This window comes from Pteropus alecto, unplaced genomic scaffold, assembly GCF_000325575.1.
Source record: "Pteropus alecto unplaced genomic scaffold, ASM32557v1 scaffold105, whole genome shotgun sequence".
NCBI classification, from domain to species: domain Eukaryota; kingdom Metazoa; phylum Chordata; class Mammalia; order Chiroptera; family Pteropodidae; genus Pteropus; species Pteropus alecto.
In genome coordinates, this window is record NW_006436294.1 from 2,744,150 (window position 1) to 2,766,603 (window position 22,454).

General features: G+C 51.1%; 1 protein-coding gene across 1 annotated transcript in view; it reads right to left on the reverse strand.

The window, feature by feature from the left end:
- ZFAT (zinc finger and AT-hook domain containing) overlaps positions 1-22,454 on the reverse strand; it is a 98,928-nt gene that overhangs the window by 66,101 nt on the left and 10,373 nt on the right. The window contains exons 2-5 of the mRNA XM_025047589.1: positions 17,756-18,007; positions 6,940-7,131; positions 5,215-5,365; positions 3-816 (exon numbers count right to left, since the gene is read on the reverse strand). Of these exons, the coding sequence (XP_024903357.1) occupies positions 3-816; positions 5,215-5,365; positions 6,940-7,131; positions 17,756-18,007 (1,409 nt within the window). The remainder of the gene's footprint in view (positions 1-2; positions 817-5,214; positions 5,366-6,939; positions 7,132-17,755; positions 18,008-22,454) is intronic.

Sequence of the window (22,454 nt, forward strand, 5' to 3'; positions counted from 1 at the left end):
GCCGCCTCCTGGGCGTTCACCCCCTGGAACACAAACTCCTCCTCCGCCAGCTGCAGCTGGCCCCCCAGGGCCTCCTGCTGGATGTCGCCCCCGGGCTCCAGGAGGCAGAAGCTCTGGTTGATGGAGCTGGCGAACACCGCGGCCTCGGGCGCGGCGCTGTGCGCCTCCCCGATGTGTGCGCGCAGCCGGATGGTGCTGACGAACGTCCTCAGGCAGACGGCGCACACGTACACGAACGGGTGCTTCCTCACGTGCAGCTCCAGCGCCTGGTACTTGGTGGCCCCGTGGCCGCACAGCTCGCAGGCGAAAGGCCACTTGTCACCGTGGACCAGCATGTGGCGGTCCCGGTCCAGCTCGTTCTTGAACTTGCGCTCACAGATGTGGCAGTCGTAGAGCAGCTGCCGCTTGCCCTCGCGCGTCATCAGGCAGAGCTCGTCCAAGGCCTCCTGGACCTTCTTGTCCTGAGGGTCGTGCACGTCGCGGATGTGCTTGATGAGGTTCTTGACGTCGGAGTACTTCTTCTTGCAGAAGCGGCAGTGCTGCTTGATCTTCTTGTGCACCCGCTCGATGTGCACCTTGAGGTGGCCCTTGCTCAGGCAGGTGAACGCGCAGTAGTCGCAGGAGAACTTCTCACCGGTGTGCTTGCGCAGGTGCACGTTCAGGTTGGCCTTGATGGCGCTGGCGTAGCTGCACTGCGGGCACTTGTACGGCTTCTCGTTGGTGTGGATCCGCAGGTGGGCCTGCAGCGAGTGCTTGAACTTGAAGACCTTGTTGCAGTACTCACAGGTGAAGATCTTGAGCTGGGTGGGCCCTAGCCTGGAAACAGATGACAGCACCGTTACAGCTGGAGACTGCACAGTTTTAATGACCTCGAATTCCTCCCTGTGCACCAAACACGAAAGGCTCAAAAGTGAACCAAAAGGGACTGAGGGAGGATGGAGGCAGTCACTCATCCACACACGGGACCGGAGGACCTGGTCCGGACCCGGCACACACAAATACCTGGGGGAGAAAATGCAGGTTGGCACGTGGCAGCATGGCCGTGCGGCAAGAGGTGACAGGGATACGTGCAGAGTAAAGAGACGGAGGGACATCTAGCCTGGATTAAGGGGGTTGGGAAACTCACTGAAGAAGCGATGTCTGAGTCGACGTGCAGGACGAGGCAGGTGAGCAGAGGAAGAGGGAAGAGGGACGTGTGTCCACACGTACACAGTAACCGGCCATGTTCCCAAGCTGACTGGTATGTGTTCCGGGGTATTTTAACGGAACCGGACTTCATGGACTGAACTCAGTCTGCTCCGTGAGACTACACTCAATCTGTGTGGCTTTGCACAATAGCTTCAGTGACCCAGACCTGACTATTCACTCAACCAGCCGTCAGGGGTGACAGCCTTTCTCTTGGGTTCAAGTTCCCATGTGAGGGCCACCCGTTAGTGAAAGACCCCTGGCCTTTCTCCATGGCCTCACTTCTTTCCAGGAAAAGTGAAGTGATATATCTGATAAGTCTTCACGAGCTGAGCTCACTTTTCCCTACCTGGTGAGGATGTGTCTGCCCGTGGACAGCACAGGATGTGGTCAGCTCTTAGCTACGTGGGCATCCATGAGCCTGGCCAGCAGAGGTCAAGGACTGCAGGTGGGGGTGGTCGGCTGTCTGGTTCTGCAGTGCAGTCACGGGTCACAGGTGGCACACAGGAAACAGTGCGCCACACTATTTCCTCCTCGGCTCTATCAGTGACAGAGCCGATGTCTGAATCTCTGTCTTCCTCTTCCTCTGGCACGAGTGGTTTTGAACTCAGGGTAAATTAGATTGTTGTTCAGTTGTCAAATACTAACGTCAAACATATGACATTTATTAATAAATGATTCATTTATTAACACCTGCCAATGTGTTTCAGGCACTGTGTTAGATTTCACGTATGTGCTGGAGAATAAAAGCATGATTTGCTCGTGATCCTTTCTCTTTCAATATGGCAGTGGGTACGCTGAAGGAGATGGTAGTAATAATAGCTAACAACTATTCAGTACTTAGCGCACCATAAACTCTATGCTAAGCATTGAATCCTAACCCTAGTACTATACCAATTTTACAGATGAGAAAACTGAGCATTTGCCCAAGGTCACACGATTAGTAAGTGGCGGAGCCAGAATTTGAACCCGCATGGCCTGCCTGCCTCCAGAGCCTGCACACTTCTAAGCTGCCTGAAAACACCGTGCACACCAACCCGCTCCCCAGTGAGACCGTTCACATGGGGCTTCCAATGCTGTGGGAACAGTCACCCCTTGTTTCTGAAATCAACAAACGAGTCACTGGGGACAGGAATTGGCAGGTGAGCCCAAGAGGCGAGCGAGGCACCCTCTCTTCTGTAACTGCTCCTGCCGGACATGTGTCCGGGTTCTCCGAGGGAGCCCTCACAAACACCAACAGCCACGTGGTGCTGCGGATCGGATGCCACGAGACACGCCCACTCTACTGCACGGTCACACTTATGGAACTGTCCACAGAACTGCGCTGGATCAACACAGGGTGCCTTGTCCTTCGATTAAAATATTTTAATGAAATGCAGTCCATAAACACCAGAGGGTATAATTCACATGATGTAATTAAAATATTCAAATGTGAAAAGTTACTGGTATGCCTGCGTGTTAAACCCAAGGTGAATTTAAGAAAACTAATTTGGATCTTTCTCAAACAATGAAGATATCCAGTAGGCAATACATTTTATTGGTATAAAGAACACCAAAGAAAGAAAACCTGGATTCATAACGTTAGCTAAATAAACACATTGCGATAGTTCCTTCTCCAGTGCAAGATCTAAATGGTCTTAGGAAAAACTCTGTTGCTCTTTTTTTTGTGTATTATTAGATAAATACCTAACAAAGTCCTCAGCGCCCTGCCTCCCACCCAGGGGGATGAATCTGATGAAAAGGCCAAGCAGCCAACACCTGACTCAAGTGCCAGTCACTAAGACTGAACTGATGCACAGAGACACAAGGTCCAAATAATTCCTATTGGATTACTTTACTCAAATGCTTTTTAAGACTGAACTGATGCACAGAGACGCAAGGTCCAAATAATTCCTATTGGATTACTTTACTCAAATGCTTTTTATTCAGTGTGAGAGGACCCTCATCTATTGCATTATAGAAAGCAATCAGGCAATCAGCTTAAAAGGCCAGACTCCTTGATTCAGTTATTCCAATTCTGGGAATCTATCCAAAAGAATGAATACAAAATTTGAGTGAAGGTGCTCATCGCACTATTTCTCACAATAGATAAGAGCAGGGAGCTGTTTGAAGGTTACAATAGCGGGAACTACTGTGCACCTTTTTTCACTCACTCATTCATTCAAAGAAATCCAGGCACTGGAGATACAATAGGGATAAAAACACAACTCACGCTCTCTAAACTCACCTCCCAGAGAAAAGACAGGCCAGCCTAACAGCCATAAAAAGAAGCAGATAAAGACCAACAGGGAGATGCTCTAAGAGCCCGGGTCTGGGAGGACCAATTTGTCTAGGGGGCAGGGCAAGCCGCCCTGCAAACTGGACATTTGGCAGAGAGCTGAAGGATGACCGGGGAAGGGGCGGCACCCAGGAAGAGGAAGAGGCACCTACAAGGAGAGATCAGGAAAAAGGGGCCCAGATGGCTGAAGCAGAAGCTGGAGCCCAGACAACCAGAGAGAGCACAGGAGGGCGACCGGGACCAGGCTGGAGAGGTGGCAGCCCTGGAAGGTCCTGGAGGCCAAGTTCTCCTAGCAACAACGTGAGGCTCTAAGGGGTGCCATCAAATGGGCATTTTACAAAGTTCTCATTGGCTGCAACGTCCAGAGTTGAGTGGATTATAGCATATCCTCATGATGTTACAGCATGCAGCTATAAAACGGTGTTTGTGAATAATTTGAGTAATAAAGGAAAGTAAGTATAATGTGATTAATATTAAAAGCAAGACACAAATTGTACATAAAATATAAACTCAATTTTATGAAACACAGGACTGACAAAAGGCTGGAAGGAAACATATTAACAATATTGACAGTGGTTCTCTCAGGGTACTGAGATTACAAATGAGCTTTTGGACTTCAAAACTTTTCTCTATAACATATCTGTACCATATTTTTATGAGAGCCTAACTGATATAACCTACCTGACATACTGCCATAACCTAAAAGTTTGTATCTATATTTTACAATGCGAAATTGGCATGCAAAAAAGTCTCTTGCATAACTAGTTTATAACTAATACTATAAAATATTAACAGAATGCATGACAATAGAAATACAGCCTCAATCTGTTAATTAAATATTGGGCATATTTACCTGTAACTGGATTAGCATTTAGTTGAACCCCTCCCCAACAGACTTTTAAATATTATAAAGATAATTAGTTGAGTTCTACAAATCAACTTGAACTGAGACCAGAATGACCTTCAAACTTAATTCCATTATAGTTTTGCCAAAGGAATGAGCATTTTTACAACTTCATCAATAAATTCAGTTGCTCACATTTGCAAGAATAGTGGACTGAGGCTACAAATTAATGAAGCAACCCACACGATATTATGTCATAGTCTAATGAGAGCACAGCATGTGTCAGACACTTCCCATACATTTTGTCACTCATTCTCACCACCAAACAAAGTCAGATTCCAATGGACAGTCTTACGGCTGGTGTAAAGGAGGCCTGTGTCAAGTCACAGTAGAGTTAAAACTTCATCCAGGCAGCGGCCGTGTCTGTCCAGGTCTCTCTCTCGCATCCCCAGTGCCTGGCACATAACAGCTGTTTAATCTGCTGAGCTGAACTCTAGAAGAGTCTACAGCCAACCCAGGTCTATGTGGCACTAAAACTTTTTCCTTTCCTCAAGAACACCTCATTTCTCCTCTTTCAGAAACAGAAGGAACCCAATGGCAACTGGCATAAATTCCTTTGTTTTCCCTCTTAGCTGGGGAGATGTTTGCAGCTGTGTGCTAATCTACCTGAGCAGGTGCACATCACGGCTGAGACAGAGACCCCGGGGAGCGTGCGAGAACGCACACGCTCCTTCACTGCGGGCTGTCCAATGGCCATGAGGGAGGGCTGATTCTCAGGTTAAATCAACAAACCAATGCCCTTTACAAAGCAAGAGTCCTGATAAAGGAACATGCTGGCCCTCTTGCCCTCTGTGGTGGTCACTGGAGTCCAGCCTCTGACTGGGGTCACATAGAACAGACACTTTACCTGCTTGACTTCATGGGTTGCTCATACGGTGTCTGCTGAATGGCATACTCCTGGTACCCTCTCCGAGTTGCCATGTCGGCCGAGGTGGCCTCGGGGTTTGTGGCTCCAATCTCTGGGGGCCCGGCCTCCACTGGAACAATCTTGGTAGCACCTGAGATGGAGGCACAACGCATGCATATTAAAGAGGTACCACAGGTGGCCCTGACTCCACCCCAGCACAGGGAGCAGAGCCTGGGAAGTACACTTCTCTGCTGTACGACAGCCAGGCGCACTATTAGCCTGCTTTCAGCTCACACATTTAACTTGTGCATGTGAGAGTGTTGTGTGTGTGTGCACGCGCGCACGCACACACTTGGGGGCAAGTTTTCTAATAATCTATCAAAACACCCTGAGGTGTATTTTCACTTGATGTATTAACAAAACAAAACCATATAAATACATGCATACATATGTTTACCTGCAAGGTATTACGTGAGACCACATGTGTCAAACTTTACATAAATGTAAAATGGTATCAAGACACTATGGAGCAGTGGGACCAACTAACCAATGGTGACCAGGCACCTAAGCCTGGGTCCCATCCCAGACAAGACACCACCTCCCCACCTCTGGGAGTGAGGCACTCAAAGATCGTGTTCACCTGTGCAGTTCTATGATGTAAGACGATCGACGACCGTTTACGGCAGCAGACACTTCATGCGCGTGTAACACTGTGCACACACGTGCACATGTATACGTCAAATGCATTAATGAAAAGGCTCCAACCTACCTCGTTCCTGAAATAGCATGGGACACTACCTACACTGTTTACCCCTACTCACAGAAATCTCAAAATACTACCATCAATTCTTAAGAAACTATTGTACAAATTCTTTCTAAAGATAGCTGAGACCAGGAACCTCTCCACTGGGATGTTCATTTGCTAGAATACTACTACTCTGAAGAAGGGCAGGGCCAAGTGACCTTCTAGAAAGTTCTCCTTGTCACATAATTTTATGTGTATTAGTCTCTACTTATCACCTTACTCAACAATGAAGCATAAAGAGGTATTTACTCAGCGTTTTCATTCTAAATAATGAGTTACTATTAGCATTGGAAATAGATGTTTAAAAGGTTGTAGCTGTTTTTAAAATTCTAAACTCGATTTTTTAACTTTATTTGACACCTATCACCCCAAATGGATAGGAAAACATTATTATACTTTGGAAAAGATTATCATAAACTGCTTTGAGTCTAAGGTATCCCCTCCTAGAACAGATTTTTCTTAGAAAAAGTAGTATAATATACCCACTTGCTATTTTATGTGAACAGAAAGGAAGACAGAAATTCCCAGTATTATAAACTATTTGATGAAACCACTAAAAATGCAAAGAAGTCAGGCAGAAGGAACTTAATGAGCAGCATGGGTTTTGGAGAAGCGGCTGCCTCGGGCTGGTCTGTGTGGTCCTTTCCCGCTCAGGACGGCCGCTGCTCCTGGGTGGCTACTGGACCGATGAGGGCGGGTCATGGGTGCACAGGTGGCAAGGGCAGCGGCAGGAGTGGCCCTCACTGCCCTTCCTCCATCTCCCACACGCCCTGGGCAGTCACAGGTCCCCGCTGACCCAGTCTGATGGGCGACGAGAGTCCATCAGTGAGCGAGCTGCCCAGGGTGACGGGGTCAGGCTGCCCCCGGCACAGCCTCGCACAAAGAGGCTCGTTTCATCACTTCCCGCCCGACGTGGTCACCTGGAATAGCTTCATGTGCGGTCAGGACCACACTTATGATGGGTTTCTTTGTCCCAGCGGCCTGCCTGGCCTCCTTCCCCGAGGAGGAGGTCCTCTGCGCCTTCTCGGTTCTCTGTGTCCGCGGTCTCCTCGGGGCCTTTTCTCGATCTTCCTCCTTAAACTTCTTTTCCAGTTCAAGGTCAGATTCGTTACCTAAAGAGCAAATACCAAGATGTATAAAACATCCTTTTACAGCAGTGACAGAGTGGGGGAGTGCACATAACCCTTTTATGGGGCAGTAAAGGAGATATGTAGGTGTGACATACACATTGATCCGCAGAGCGACACAGCCACTATATTACTTCGGGCGTCATCTCTGGTTCTTCAGTCTTTCATTCGATTCAATAAATATTCATTTATTGAATGAATATTTCAATAACATGTCACTGGCCACCATCTAGGCACTGGGGACACACTGTCGATAAAGCAGACGTAGCCCCTCTCTTGTCGTGAACCCCACCAGACTTCATTGTCATTAATAAGCAACACTGAGGAGAAGATACGGTCGCCAAGATTTACAGCCTAAGAAGAAACCATTCACGTACTCAGCTCGCAACCAGTAGGTACCTTCTTGCCGGTACGGAGGACATAACAACCGATAAGGCACAGACTCGGTCCCTGCCCCTAAAGGCCCGGAAGTCTGTGGGGAGAGACAGACATGCAAACAGGTGCGGTCAAGCATAGTCCACTGTTCGCCAACTGGAACGAGAAGGGGTTGGGACAATTTGGGAAGGGCTGGAAGGTTCTACTTGGGAGGTCAGAAAAGACTTACTGGGGAGCCAACCCTTCCATAAAACACAGAAAACAAGCGTCTGTGATGCTGTGGCTGGGGGCGTGGGTAGCAGGGACGAGTGCCAAAGACGCGGGGGGCAGAGGAAGATGCGTGGGGAAAACGGAGCTCCGCCAGAGGGAAGGGGGGCGGGGACAGGCGTGCACGCGGGCCGAGCCCCCTGCCTGGCCAACTCCATGAAGAAGCAGGGAGGCAGAAACAAAACCAGTGGAGTGAGTAAAAGCCAGTCCTAGACGGCCTGCAATGCCACGAGAAGTCTGGAATCTTCCGTCGGTGAGCGCCAAGGCTGACGCTCTAATGCTCGCAGTGACCGGTCGAGTAGCACAAGTGAATGGTGCTGGTCACGTGGGGCTCAGGTGACAGTGCACAGGTCCCGGCTCCAGCCAGGGCTGCCTTGCAGGTCATGAAACAGTTGCCAAATATTTTCACTGTTCAAAGGGAAACTGGAAATCCAGACTTTTACATGAACTCTGATTTTTTTCAGGGTTGACTCTGACCTAAAATTTCTTAAAACGACGGGGAAGCCCAGCAAAACATGCCAAGGCCGCCTGTGACCCGCCTCGCCCCTGCCGCTGCGGAGGGCGACGGTGAGCCGCTGAAGCACCTCCAGCGGGGGCAAGGCTGGGCTGAACCTGTGCTTTAAACACCTGTCACCGCTCGGGAGGATGAACTGATTGGGTTCAGAAGACATTCAAACACACCACAGTCCAACAGCTAATTCACATAGCTAAACCTGGTTTAGCCCGAGGAGGAAGAAACGCTTTGATACCAGAGTGAAGACTAAAGACGCCGGCAAGGTCGTGAATGCATGTGACTCCAGATTCCTAAGCCAGAAGGAAACGGGGGAGGAAGGAAGAGGACTCTTCTCTCTCTTAGAATCACAGCCACGAACCTGAAATAACCTGCCGAAGGTCTCTTCCTCAGAACCTTACGACAAGTAGAAAGAACAGGTGATTCCACGTGAGCCTTTGTCAGAGATGAGTGGGGAGTGGGTGCATGGCTGCAGGACACGCACACGACAGGTGGGCCATGGGGGCTTGGGAAGCGCTAGAATTAGCAGGGAGGCGAAGCCAGAAGCATGCAGTGATAAGGCAGAAGCCGGAGAAATGGGAGAAACCAAAGGGAGACAGCCTGAGGCAACCGTGATTGAAGCCCACCCTCAGGGAGACCCGCACATCAACTACCGACCAACGCCTGAAGGGAAGAGGAAATGGAGAAGCACCAGGTCCTGGGAAGACTGGTTCAAGGAAAAGTCTCTCAGGACGAGGCAGGGGAAGGACCTGGCTAAAGCAGGCTGACCAAAGCGAATGCTCTACTTTTCTATGCTCTACAAATCAAGGGCTTTGGGTGCTTGTTCTCATAACGCAGGTGCTGGGAACATTCTCAGACCTGGTGGAAACTTATGGAGTTCTACGAATCGACTGGAAAAGGTCCTTAGCCATATAATCAGTGTCAACAGCAAACATGTCAACCCTGAACTGGAAAGAAACATTAGCAGATGAGCCCATCAGTCAGACAGAACTGAGGTCACTGTGCAGCCAACGAGGAAAAGCCAAGGACCGTCACGGATGTCCATCCTGTGAAGAACGTGACGGCCCCAAAATGCTAAAGAATGGGCAAAACAAGTGACCCCCAAAGTTGCGGCTGGTGCCACTTTCTGTGATGTCTGATTTGCATAAAACTTCCTGGTGGCGGTTTCTGTTTCATTTTATTTTGCTGTTTAATGGCTATAATAAAAACATTTCAAAAGGTCTACAAATTGTCAGAGTCACAGGAGTTCTTTTTATGGCCTACATACTGGGTGACACACACGCATAAATAACTTTAACAGAACATAACAGATGCTATAAAGAGGTAGAAACGACATATTATGGGATTTTTTTTTTTTTTTTTTGCTTTTTAAATGATGCTTCATTTTATAAAAGAATTTGCCACGGGATATAATTCAATATGTGGGTGACACGGCAGGAATGGTTATGTTCACACAGAGGGAAGGCCTGAGAATTACAGCTCAACATAACAGCATGAATCACCACGAAGCCACGTGAGCCTGAAGAGTGAGCAGCAGCTGCGGTGGTCGCGGCCCACCCCTCCCACACCCGGCGCTGGACAGGCCGCACCTGGACCAGCCCCAGGCAGCACATGACAAGAACGCACGCAGAACGGGGTGCGCATGGACGGTGAGCCAGAGTGGATGAAAGTCTGGAAGATTAAAAGCCAACAGAGACCTGGGTTGGCCCAGGTGGAGAGAGGGCTGGATAAGAACTCATCCGTCATCCTAACGTCACCATAGTTCCTATTAGTGTCTTTGCTTCCCCCCCCCCCACCAGCACCCCAATCCCAGCGCGAGTGCTGCTCCAGCTGACCCAGCAGCTGGGGCAACAGGATGTCAGCGTGGCCAACGGGGTTTGGGCAGAGGTCTGCCTGGGGGCTTCTGGGAATAGTCTCCTTCAGCTGGGCATCGCTACGTCCACTGCCTGAGACTCAGGCAGCCACCGGCGATGACAAGAGGTCGAGCCAAACACCAGGTCAACGAGGGTCACGAAGGGGAAGATGGCTCCTGGGGCTGTGAAGACAAAGCTGCGCCACAGATCCAGCCCTGGAGCCGTCCGGCCCCACACGTCTCGTTACACACAGAACGGACGTTCTCATTTGCACACTGGTTCTTTACTGGACTAACACTCTCCAAACCACTCTCCATCCTGACTCCAGACTGAATTGTTTTAAAATCCGAATGTGACCTGGTCACGCCCCTGCTTAAAACCCTTGGATGGCTTCTCCCCGACGTCCACGAGGGGAGAGAGCTAGACCCTCCCAGGATCTGCAGTTTTCATCTCTCCCACGGTCCCTGCACCTCAAGGCCACGATGCCCAAGAGCACGCCCACCTCTGCTCATGCGCTCACCCCCGCTGGACCCCAAGGATGCTGAATACAAGGTGACCAACCACCCCAGGTTGTTTACGGCCCCTGGACCTCACGCACAGGTCTATGTAGTGTGCAACAGCCCAGTCACCTGCCCCTGCTTGTCCGAAAGGGAGTTCTGATTCACACACACACAGGTGCACACATGCACACAGGTGGGCCTGGCTGGTGGGCGGAGAAGTGACATCCACAGCCATCACTCTTTCTCCATGGGGAAAGGTGCCAGGCACCAGCACACAGCCTCCAAACAAGCCTGCCTCCCAGCCCACCCCTCCCCAGCGTGGCCCTGGTCCATCTGTGCTGGGCACCTGAGTGGTGAACAGAGGCTGCATGTGCTCGGGGCGCCCTCAGCCGAGTCCCTGGGAACATCAGGGGGCCACTGGCTCTGAATCGCTTTCTGCAGATGAAGAGCCCACTTGAGCGCCCTCCTGCCCACCCTCCCCCAGGAAGGGACCGTCACGTGCACAGCCCGCCGCCCTGATGAAGCAGACTGCTGCTCCAGCCCCTGCGGCGCATCCGGGGCAAGGCATCTGAAATCCCGTGACGGCTGTGATGACGCACCCAGTCCTTCGGGCTCTGCAGCCGTGCTCCTTGCTGTAAAAAGGCAATTCCTGGAAAGTGAGGGAAAGTAGTTTCAGTCCTATTTAAACAGGTAAATGTCTGTCTGTCCTGAGATATTCTAGGCCCTCTGGCGATAAACGAGGCTAGCTAAAAGTAGCTCTTCTGAGATGCAGGAGGTAGACAGAGAACCCCAGAGGAGACCAGGCTCCCAGGCTGATGCCAGTGGGTGATTTGGGATGATTTACTCGCCCTTGTCTCAGAGAATGCCTAGATGACACCCCGGGCCGACGCAGAGTGCCTGACGAGAAACAGCCAGCAAATGACGTTTCCTAGTAAACACACCCAGTGTGGAAAAAGATGCTGATGAGAGCTGGGGGAAGGGAGTATGTGGGTCATGCTTCACATCTTCTAGATGATGTTTTCAAGAGAAACCGTCTCCCAAACATCCTGCTTCGTGTACATGCGTTAATTACACAATTAATTTTAAGGTGGTATTTTGTCTTCTAATTGTAATAAATGTCTAAAATACCTTCACTGAGGTCGAGACAAGGTCCTTTATCTGAGAGAAAACAGGATGTAATTTTCGTGAGATCAATAGCTGGACCTGTCTGAGATGCTTAAAAGGCCTAAGAATAGACTGGATGTCATCAAAACCCAACAAAGTCATCAGTCACGGCCCTACCCTGCGTAGGCCAGCCAGGTCACAGGAAGGGAAGCAGGTCGCAACCCCACCAGCAACAGGGGGCTTCGAATGCCACGTCTGACAGCAGTCTCAGCCTGTCTGGTATTTTTCCTTTAGTCGATAATCATGAGAGGGAGATAAACAATACAAATGTGGTAACACTTTATCCTCTGAGAGGAACATTACAGTTTGCAAAGCCCGTTCGTGAGCATTAACCAGGCCTGCAACACGACTATCGTATGCACAGTGTGCCTTTTAACCAATCTTTTCACGTCTCACTTTTCGTCTCCAAGGCTCTTACGTACTCTTCCAGAATACAAGGCCCGTCCTCCTCCACACCCAGGGTGAACAAACACCCTGTTGTTCCCGGCTTTCCCCAGGACCTGAAACTGCCCTTTACAAATAATCCCTTTATTAAAGCCTTAAGTGCCCAACTCTCAAGATGCTGAGTGTGCCACCTGCTTCCTGCCGGCTTCTTGTAGGCTCCACGTGGCCGTCCTTGCAGTCATCTCTAGATGACATCTCTTTCTGTCCCCAATCCCATCATCATTCCCTCCATGCCAAGCCTCTCCCACTGACATGGCTCCTGCTCAGGTCGGCACAAGGCACAGTACCAAGACCAAGGACGCAATCTCTCAGCCTTGCCTCATTTAAGCTCCCCACGGCCCTTCCATCGCTCACCTGTCCCCCAAACCCGACCCCATCCCTATGGATGCTGCTCTGTAGGCTGCCCACTGTTTTGTCCTTCTTCCATCCAGTCCCCAGATGACCAGCACTGAGGTCCCCAAGACTAGGGCTCCACACCCAGGTGGGTGACATCCCCTTGGACACCCACGGTCCACCAAACTCTACGTGTAACCAAAACTCACTCACCCTCTTTGCCCTGACCTGCTTCTCCCTTGAGTTCTCGAGACTGACAGGGCCACCTCCGCCCCAGCGCCCAAGCCAAAACCCAGACCGCGCCTTACTCGTTCCTCCTTGCTTCCCGCCCAGGTCCTGGAGTTACACTTCCTCATCGGCTCTGGAATAGGTCCCCTTCTTTCCCAGCCCACTGCCACTGCTGGATTCAGATGCTGCAGGCTGTCATCGGGCCACTGCGCCAGCCTCTGACCATCTTCCACCGACCACGGTGGCTTTGACGAATGCTGTCCCCTCTGCCAGTGCTGGCATTCCCTACGTTCCTCCTCCCCACCCTGCCCTCGCCCCCGCTTCCTCCCCACTCTTCAGAACAGGAGGCCCAAGCCCCGCCCCCAGCCGCCACCCTGCCCTCCTAGGCTGCTCTGGCAGCACCTTCCCTGACCCCGTGCAACCTCTGCAGATGCTCATCACGCTTACCCCAAAGCATCCATCAGTGCCACTGTCGGGCTGGCTCACTAAAATCCGGGCAGCTTTACTGCAGACACCTCTGGCCACCGGATATCGCACAGCCAGCAACCACTGCCGGCCCGGTGTACAAACGGCAGGTGCTCCAGCAACACTGTGGTCATTTAACAGGTGCCCCACAGCGAGGGTTCAAACACACGCCCATCTACTCCCCTCAGCCCCTCAGCAGGCGTGCGCATGCACCCCTAACTCGGATGAGCTTCTTTGACCTTGCAAAGGAAAATGAAGCCTATCGGATGCAAAATCTCTCAAGTAAGATCCTTTCAGCTTAAAATCTCCCTGCTCTTTTCTCATCCTCCCCTTGTCCTGGGAGTTTTACCCTCGAATTCCCCACATCGCTGCAGAGTCCTCGCATATGCCATAACATCCAAACAGGGCAGGCTGATGGCCACAGGCAGAGGAAGAGCTGACCGTACATGCAATCGTACGTGTGTAGAAATCAGTGCGCAGGTGTGCATTTATAATTAATACTGCACTAATATTGTAAAGTATTCTGAATTGCCCAAGAACTAATTAAATCTCAGAACACCCCAGGAAATCAAGTGTTATCAGCCACATTAACATAAGGCCCAGAACAGCAGTCAGAACAGCAGACTGACGAGGGATTATATTCTGGGACTCGCCATCGATTCGTCCCACACTGATAATATAGCAGTTTCAGAAACGTATTAGCCCGCGGTAATTCTGACCTGCGGAGCACACGCCCTTCTCGGCCCTCCCTCTTCCCTCAGGCTTCCTCACATATTCCTGTCTCCCTTGCTCTGAGGAAAGGCCACGTGAGCACCTGCTTCCGGCACAGTGTCCCCACAGACCGCCACCCATGACAATAAGCACAGGAAGGGTATGAGGCCTCTGCCTTCCACACACCTGACCCCCATTCTGGCTGCACACCAGCTGCCGCAAACTACCCATCGTCCCTCGGAGGCACCCGCATTCCAGGGCCAGGCCTGCCCCCTCCCCGCCTCCTATGGGGCCAAGGCAGCCTTAGAGAGAGTCCCTGGCCCCCTCTGAGGAAGCCCTCCAGGACGCATCCCACAGACATGTGGTCCTGCCCTGCCCCTCTGCATTCAGGAGCCCCCTACCATCTACTGGGGTCTGTTCGCCTCTCCCTTCTCTGCAGACACTCAGCTGCTCATCTCATTCAGCTTTGATCCCCCAAGTCTGGCTTGGCGCCCAGGTACTGCACAAGCCCAGAGGGCAGGAGGAAAGAGGGAGCGAGACTCTGAGGCCGCAGGGGTCTCTCTCAGCCCCCTGCCTGCCGGGCCTCCGGGCGGCCTGGGAACAGCAGGTGCAGCAGTACATGGTGTGGTCTTCAGGAGTGTGCTCGATCACCGGCCCTCCCGGTACGTCCCAGCAGTCAGGGTGGTCACGGTGAGAGAACGTCCTCCTTACCAAAATGGGTCATCACACACAGCACTTACTGGTCTCGGGAAGAAACGCTACTTAAACGTCCACTGTGTCACAGGCTCCAACCTGTGTCATCAAGTCCCTCCATGAAGGACACAGCAGGCAGCCCCCCTGACTTCAGATAGCTCCCTCTGCCTCCGGGGACCTGCAGCTCGGGCCTGTACCACGTGGTCGCTGATAGCAGCATGGTCCCAGGCTGGCCTCCAAGATGCTGAACAAGAAAATCTTCTTTCGAAAGTCCTGGCAAAAGTCCTGCTTTGAGGGAGAGGTTTCTGGCTGAGATGTCTGCACAGGGGGGCCATCCAAGATGGAACACGGGGAGCCTTTCATAAGAAGCTAGGGAATGTGTTCAGCACCTGGCAGGCCACAGCTTAAACTGCCCACGGAGCACTTGAACAGCAAGACGAGGCTCGAGCTCAAGAGAAGCCTGGGCCAGGAGGACATCTGTAGGTCACCGGAACACAGCTGGCGGGTGAATCCATGGAAATGAAGAGGAAACATGCACTAGTCACTAGGGACAGTCCTCCAACATTTCCAGTTCTCCCCCACCCTAGGCACATGGCCTATGAGATCAGCTCTGATCCATGAACTTCATGGGCACAAACGACAGATGTCACCCCGGGCAAAGGCGAAACCATTCGGGGCTCTCCCTCCCTCTTGCAGGGTGACCAGGTATGTTCAGGATGGTGGCTGTTCGTGACACCTGGGTCCCTAAGTGAGCAGAGCAGTGGACGTGCAACACAAACAAGGCAGCAGGCTTGGATGTGCTGGGCCTCTGTGAGCCGCAGCTTCGTTACAAGGGCGGAACCTCACCTGCGCTGACCCCGAATCAGCTACAGTTCCGTGAGAAGCAGAAGGGCAGGGGCAGGGGCAGGAGAAAGTCGGGGGAGAGAGGGGTCGCAGACGGGGAATATTGACTGCGCCAGGGCGAAGCCCCCCATTTCAGGCAAGATGAAGACACGGCAGCCCGCTGACTTGAGACAGCAAGATGCCAGATCACCCCCAGGTTCCCAGTCACCTCATCGGTGCAGAGGTAAAGGAGGGCTGACAAGGCAGCAAAGAGAAACAGACATTACCGTGATACGTCCTTCCACGGAGGAAAGCATTAGATCCAGAGACTGGCCCTGCACTCAGTACCTTTCCACCTGCAAATTTCCAACACGACTCACTCAAAACAGCTTTTAATCATAGCAGCTATTATCAAGTCAGCTGTTTTGCTAACATAAATACAGTAGGAGACACCTGAAATACTGTTGTAAAGAATTTTCGTGAAGATTCTAAGTACATCTTAGGTAACGTCTTAAAATAAATGCCTTGTCTTCTTCAGGAAGGATTTAACAAGAGCAAGAGCACCTTTTTGCAACTCTTCTTGCATAAAAAGACCCCAGAAATAACAAGCTTAGAAAAGTTCGGAAGGCACTTTTATAAACTTGACAAAATGTTTTTCAGAAACACAAGCTGTTGCACGTAATGGCATAAAAAATTTGTTTTCCTGGTTTCTTTTACTATTCAAATGCAGAATTAAATAAATAAATGTTGAACACATATCAAAAGTGTTATTTTAACCTGCCATGGTTCAGTGCGGGGAAGAAGTTTATTTTGTTTTCCTCTAATTGTTTTAACAAGCCAAAAAGTCAAGGTCGATTGTTTGAAATGTCTCTGAGCTGTTCTTCACAGAGCACGTATTAAAACAATTATGCGAGAATTTTCCAAAGTGTAATATTGTGCTTGGCAAACTAAGAAACGTGGCGCAATCGCCTGAATGTCAGCCATGAGGCAGCTGGGCATAGGTCATTTCTGCATATTTTAGAGGCTTCGGCAGTGGCCAGAAAGGGAAAAACACCCAGAGCTTCTACCTTTCCATTTGGTATTTGTTAGAGGCCATTTAGTCACTCAAATCAATGGAACACGAGACCATTTTCTACGCAGCTTATTACTGGAGAAGCTGATAATCTTATTAGAAAGGGCTGTGCCTGTCCGCCATTGCTGAAGACCTCGCCTAATTAATTCCAGAGCAGAAAATAAACACTGGAACCCCACAGAGTGGAGCTTTCATTTCTTTCCAGGTTAGAGGAAAAGCTGAGAGTCACAACACTAAGCTGAGTACAGTCCCCGTCCACGAAGGAGAAAGGAGACTGGTCTGCAGGCCCCTCTGGGCAGGAGTACGGACAGGTGGGGTGGGACCTCGGCCCTACTTCAAATGAGTGTGACGCTGGATAATCGTCACTCTGGACCTCGACCTCCTCAATAAGGAAATTATAAAATTGGGTCAGAAAAGGTTTTTTTTTCTTTTTAAGCCAGTCTTAAAAGGTCACGCACTGTGGGATTCAGTTGATATAACGTTCTTAAAAGGGCAAAATCACAGAACTGGGGAACTGATCAGGGTCATGGGCTGGGGTGGAGTGACTGCAGAGGGGGCACAGGGAGACCTGCGACGATGGGACACGTCTGTCCCCCGACCGCACAAAACCACACCCATCAATGACAGGACTGCGCATGCGCTCTCCCATGGATGGCCTGATTTTCACATTGTGCTTCATTAAGATGTGACCATCGGGGAAACGGGGTGAAGTGTACCTGAGACCTGTCCACACAATCTCTGCAACTTCCTGTGAATCCATAATTATTTGCAAAACACAGAGTTTTTACTTTTTAAAAAGAGTTTCTGAGACTTTGAACTAGACTCATTATTTTCCTTGTGGACCCTATGATTTGAAATACTTTATCTATCAAATTGCATCTATTAAGATAATTCCATTGCCCACATTTATTGATCAAATATACACATATAAACTGTCTTACTTCGTGAAGGGTAAAGATGTTTTACTCTCTGCGACCCCGTGACCTGGACTCTCTGGGCATCAACGACCAGATGACATTCAGTTAAAGATTACTCACAGCAATGGTCCAGAGGGGTGAGACCTGTATAAACACGTGCTATTTCCGGGTAATGACGGACCCCGTAAACACTGGTGTGCGTCGTCAGCTCTCTCTACGAGAACCGACGCGCTGGGCCCTAGAGCAGCATTTACCTGCTTCCCCTTCGTCCTCGCCCAGGTTCAGCACGATGATGCAGACGTGCTTTCTCAGCTGGCGTGCGTTGGAGAACTTCCGACAGCATTTGGCACACTCCAAGCTGCTTGCGGCCAGGCCGCCCCCATCCGCTAGGGCCAGCAAGCTGTCCTCACCCGGGCGGACGAGGTTTTCCGCCAGCTCCTCCTCGGCGCTGGGCTTCTTCGTGGACCCCTTAGGCCTCCCTCTCTTCCTCTTCATGACCGACAGCTCTACACAGGAAACAAGAGGACACGTACAGTCACAGCAGGTGACAGAGCAGGGCAGGGACACAACCCCAAGTGTGGGAAGAAGTTCAGTGTCATGTTTTATTAGGAATGAAGCATGCGAGGCAGTTCCAGGAATTAACAGCTGCAAACGAGATCTTTAGAGCGAACATCTTTGTATCTGTATGCTAATATATAATCAATCTTGCGATGCTGTGACTTAGGGAATCATTTTATCAAACCCTCTGCATAGGCTGCTTCTGAAAAGTGGGGGCAAATCAGGATCCTTGAGGACCACCACCTGCACTGAAGCCCAGTTCTCAGAAACCACTTAAGGACTTCTCTGCAAAGCATTCTCGAAGGCTGCTCAGTTGTCATGCTCTTCATGAGTTACACAACTACTCAGATTATCTCAAGGCATCATAATTATTACAGCCAAACTGTTCCGAGAGAAAAGAGAAAAAATAATTACAACCTAACACCACAGATTCGGGACTGAAGACAACAACAGTATTTTCCAAGTTTCCTAGTGGCCCAGTGATTGAAATGTCAGGATCATAGCTGCTTTAGAGCAAGTTTCAAATCATTTTACAACTTCTATTTCTTAATTAGCATCCGTTTTAACGCCTTCATCTCCGGAATGAAGGTGGGAATTCAGAGGGGTGAGTGGGCTCAGGGAGCCTCGTGCTGCTGTGTGCAGGTGCCACAGTGTGGTCTTGGGTGACGTGACTTGAGGTGTGTGCCAAGACAGGCCAAGATAGGCCAAGACAGGAAGCCACCACCATCCGACTGACATCCCACTGTCAGAGAGCCATCTGGCTGAGGCATGGCATTTCAGCAGTCCTCGGTGAACGCAACATTAGGGTAGGGGAAGAGTCTTAGGTTCCAGCAGCATCTTGGGAGAACGGTCATGTGCAGAATGACGATGTCACCAGGGGAGCCAGCTCTCTCTAAGGCCACCGCTCTGCCCGGGACAGCACTGGCTGCACCACCCCGCACTCCCACTGCAAGGAACCATAACGCAGGTCACTTCTGCTCCTAAGTCACACGGGGAGGCCACAGGGGCAGAGGACGGCAGGATGGTTCTGGAGCAGAGGCCACAGGTAAAGAGCAATGTGACAAAGGAGCATGCTTGGCACAGGGGCCCTAAGCCCTCAGGGAGACTGCACACAAGAATGGGGGAGCTGCTGAAAGGGGAGGCCCTGGTGGGAGCAGACCTTCTGCTAAGCCGCTGTGCCAAGGGTTAGGTCGACCTTGACCGAGAGATCCACACCAGGGTCTCGCTCAGCCAGGGCGGCCGGCGGCAGATACTGCCCTCCCTGCATCCCACTGGGCGTGCTGGAGTCTGGGGAGGGGCCTGGGGAGGAGAGGCAGACGCAGGGACCAGATCGAAGGAGCAAAGGCACGAGACCCTCTGGGCCGTCTGCCCGCATGGATTTCACCAGAACAGAGCTGTGCTGACAGGAGGCCCGGCCGGCGTGTGGGGGCTGGACGGGGAGGGAGAGAAAGGAGCAGACAGAGTAAGGACGAGCGTTTACCTCCAAGTCACTACAACTCTCTCCTGCTGTTGTTCACCACAGCGTGTGCTTGTGCGGCCTACTGAAGCAGCAAGTCAGAGAAGCAGCACGAGAGGCTGTGAAACACCCGCCTCATGTCACGTCAGCTGAGCTGCAGACACAGGCTGCAGAGAGCTTAAGGGAGCCTGTGGCCCGGGCCAGCCCATGACAGGCTGCACCGTGCCCGCGTGGCCACGAGCTACTCTGCCAAAATGCTCTCTGAGGAGAAACTTTACCGGTGAGCGGTCGGCCCCTGCCCTTGGCTGCTGAGGTTGGCCTCTGGGACCCTGGAACGTCCTGACAGGGAGTGACTGTTTGCCTGGGGGCTTTGCCCATCAGCTAGTGACTGGAACCCGTCACATCAGTTCTGGACGCTGGAGGAAGCGGGGAACAAAGGGATCAGTCTGAACGTCCATGAAGGATGGAGGCTGAAGGCCAGCTACAGAGGCAGGATGCCACTGAGCCCCATAAAAACCCTGGACACCAAAGGCTCAGCGAGCTTCTAGGTTGGAGCTGCTCTTGAACCGTGTCGTACCACAAAGTGGCGGAGGTCACGGCGTCTGGGACTCCCGCCTCGGGGCAGACGACCAGCAGCCCCGTCTGCAGCCCTCCCAGTCCCAGCCTGTGCCCACGCCCCTCCCTTTGGCCGGTTCTAATTTGTGCCCTTTGGGTAAAATAAAACTGCAGTCCTAAGCATAGCACTTTCCTGAGTTCTACAGGTCATTCTAGCAAATTATGGAACCTGAAGGACTCTGTGGGACCCCTGAATTTGTATCTAGCTAGTCAGAAGTGAGGGTGGCCTTGGGGACCCCAAGTTGCAGCTCAGGCAGCCATAGTAGTCTTGTGGAGAACTGTGCACTTGGCCTTAGATTGGCAAAGTCACCACAGCAGGACATCCAGGGTTTTCTCCAGAGACGTGCCAGAGCATGGCACAGCAACCGCAGTCCCCACCGTGTGCTCTCAAGATCTGTGCTTAGCACACAGTAGGACCACAGCACAGTCCGCCCAACACGAGAGTGATCTGCGTGTCCCTCGTCACACAGACTGAGGACCCCCTGAAGGCAGTCTGGTCCTGACTGGATTGCGGCCACACCTGACCTGACGTCCTGCTCGGTTGGCACTTGATAAATCCTGGAGGATGAAACGGATGCAGTGTGCAACTTGGCTGTCAGGAAGAAACAGCAAGTCGGCCCTGAAAGCTCTGGAAAGCCTCGAACGCAGCACGCAACGGTGACGAAACTAATCTTACATCTTGCTACATCCATCATTCAAATCCCCAAGACCAATTAGCTAAAAATGAAATATTCATAAATGAACTTGGAATAATGTAAGCACTGAAAACAAGTTGCTGCTGTCAACTACCCATATTTGACAGAAAAGCTGAGAATCTTAGAAATGAGCAAGGACACTTTCGTAATCTCTACATCGAAACAATTTTAACGGCGTTACCTGCAATTCCTCCTCCCGCTCCCTGAATTCCTTCATTCACTCCGTCCGGTAAACGCCCCCTCCGCCGTATGGCAACTGTCACCTAGATCCCTGTGCACGGTCTCTGGATCCAGCCTCTGCTCTAGTCCTTCTTTCCTCTATCCCGCGTCTCACTGCCAGTCTCTCGTTCTAGAACCTTCCATTCCTCTAGATGGCTTAGACCCCTAATTTTCAGGCGTGGCTTTCTAGGCCCTTTACCATGTGGTTCAACACCACACGCACACACGCACGCACACACCCCACACACACACCCCGCACACACACACTACACACACACACAGCGCCTGCCTCTCTCTCCTGCTGCACTGCTCAGTGCAACATTCTAGACCTCCCTAACCACGCACAGATGATCCTGTCTCTCGTTACTTATCTGTACTATTCCCCCTGCCTGTGACTACCTCCTATGCCCCAATCAGACCCCAAACCCAACTCAGATCCTAATGCTGCAGGCCCAGTTCCAATCTCGGTACCTCCACCATGAGGCCATCCCTGCTAGTGAGCAGCTCAGCCTTTTCCCAGCTTCTCGCAGCATGAGGCACGCACGTTCCCCGCCAACACTGTTCCCTGCGTGTTCTCTTCTTCTCCACTTTGGATTACGCATCTCAAGGTTGGAGCTGGCCTTTTAATTCCTGGGTCCCCCAGAGTCTCAAACAGAGCTAGATATGTAGCAGACAATGAATAAGTTTATAAAGAGATAAATAATAAGCACATTGATCAGTTGCTTAATGAGAGTGTTAAAATAAATTTCTAGGCCCAAAATGGAGCTGTTCCGGCCCGCGGCGCCATGTCTGCAGACCAAGCTTAGATAACTTCCGTGTCTGCTTCACCAGGAACACGGCACATCCGGTCAGCCAGCCCCAGACGCCGGGCCGGCCCTGGCTCTGCGCTTCCTCCCTCGTTCTTACTCTCCCCCTGTAAAAGCCTCCTGCCTTCAGGACTTCCCTGATGGAGACTGTCTACTTCACGAAGCACTAAATAAAGTTTGTGTTTATCACCTGAATTACCTTTTATAATCATTTTTTTAACCACAGGAAAAGAAGCAGTTGGAAAATAAGTCATTTCCTGTGTCCTAAGTTTCCAAGCGGAGGAAAGGGGTGGAGCTAAGTGCATCTCGTCTCTGTCCCAAGTCCACAGTTTGGTGACAACCTCCCCAGGGTCAGAGAATCATCCTTCAGATCCAGGGTAAGCAAGAGACACAATCGGCAGCCAAAGATTTTTTAATTCAATCAAAAGACACTGTGAGCATTATGGAAAAAACAGCCCAACATTTTCAAAAATCTAATAACATTAAGCCCTTTATTTGTATATCACTCAAGTTGCGAGGCGCTTTCCCAGTCATCATCTCATTTTATCTCCATAAAAACTTTAAGGGACGGATGTAGCGAATGTCGTTTTCACAACAGGAAAAG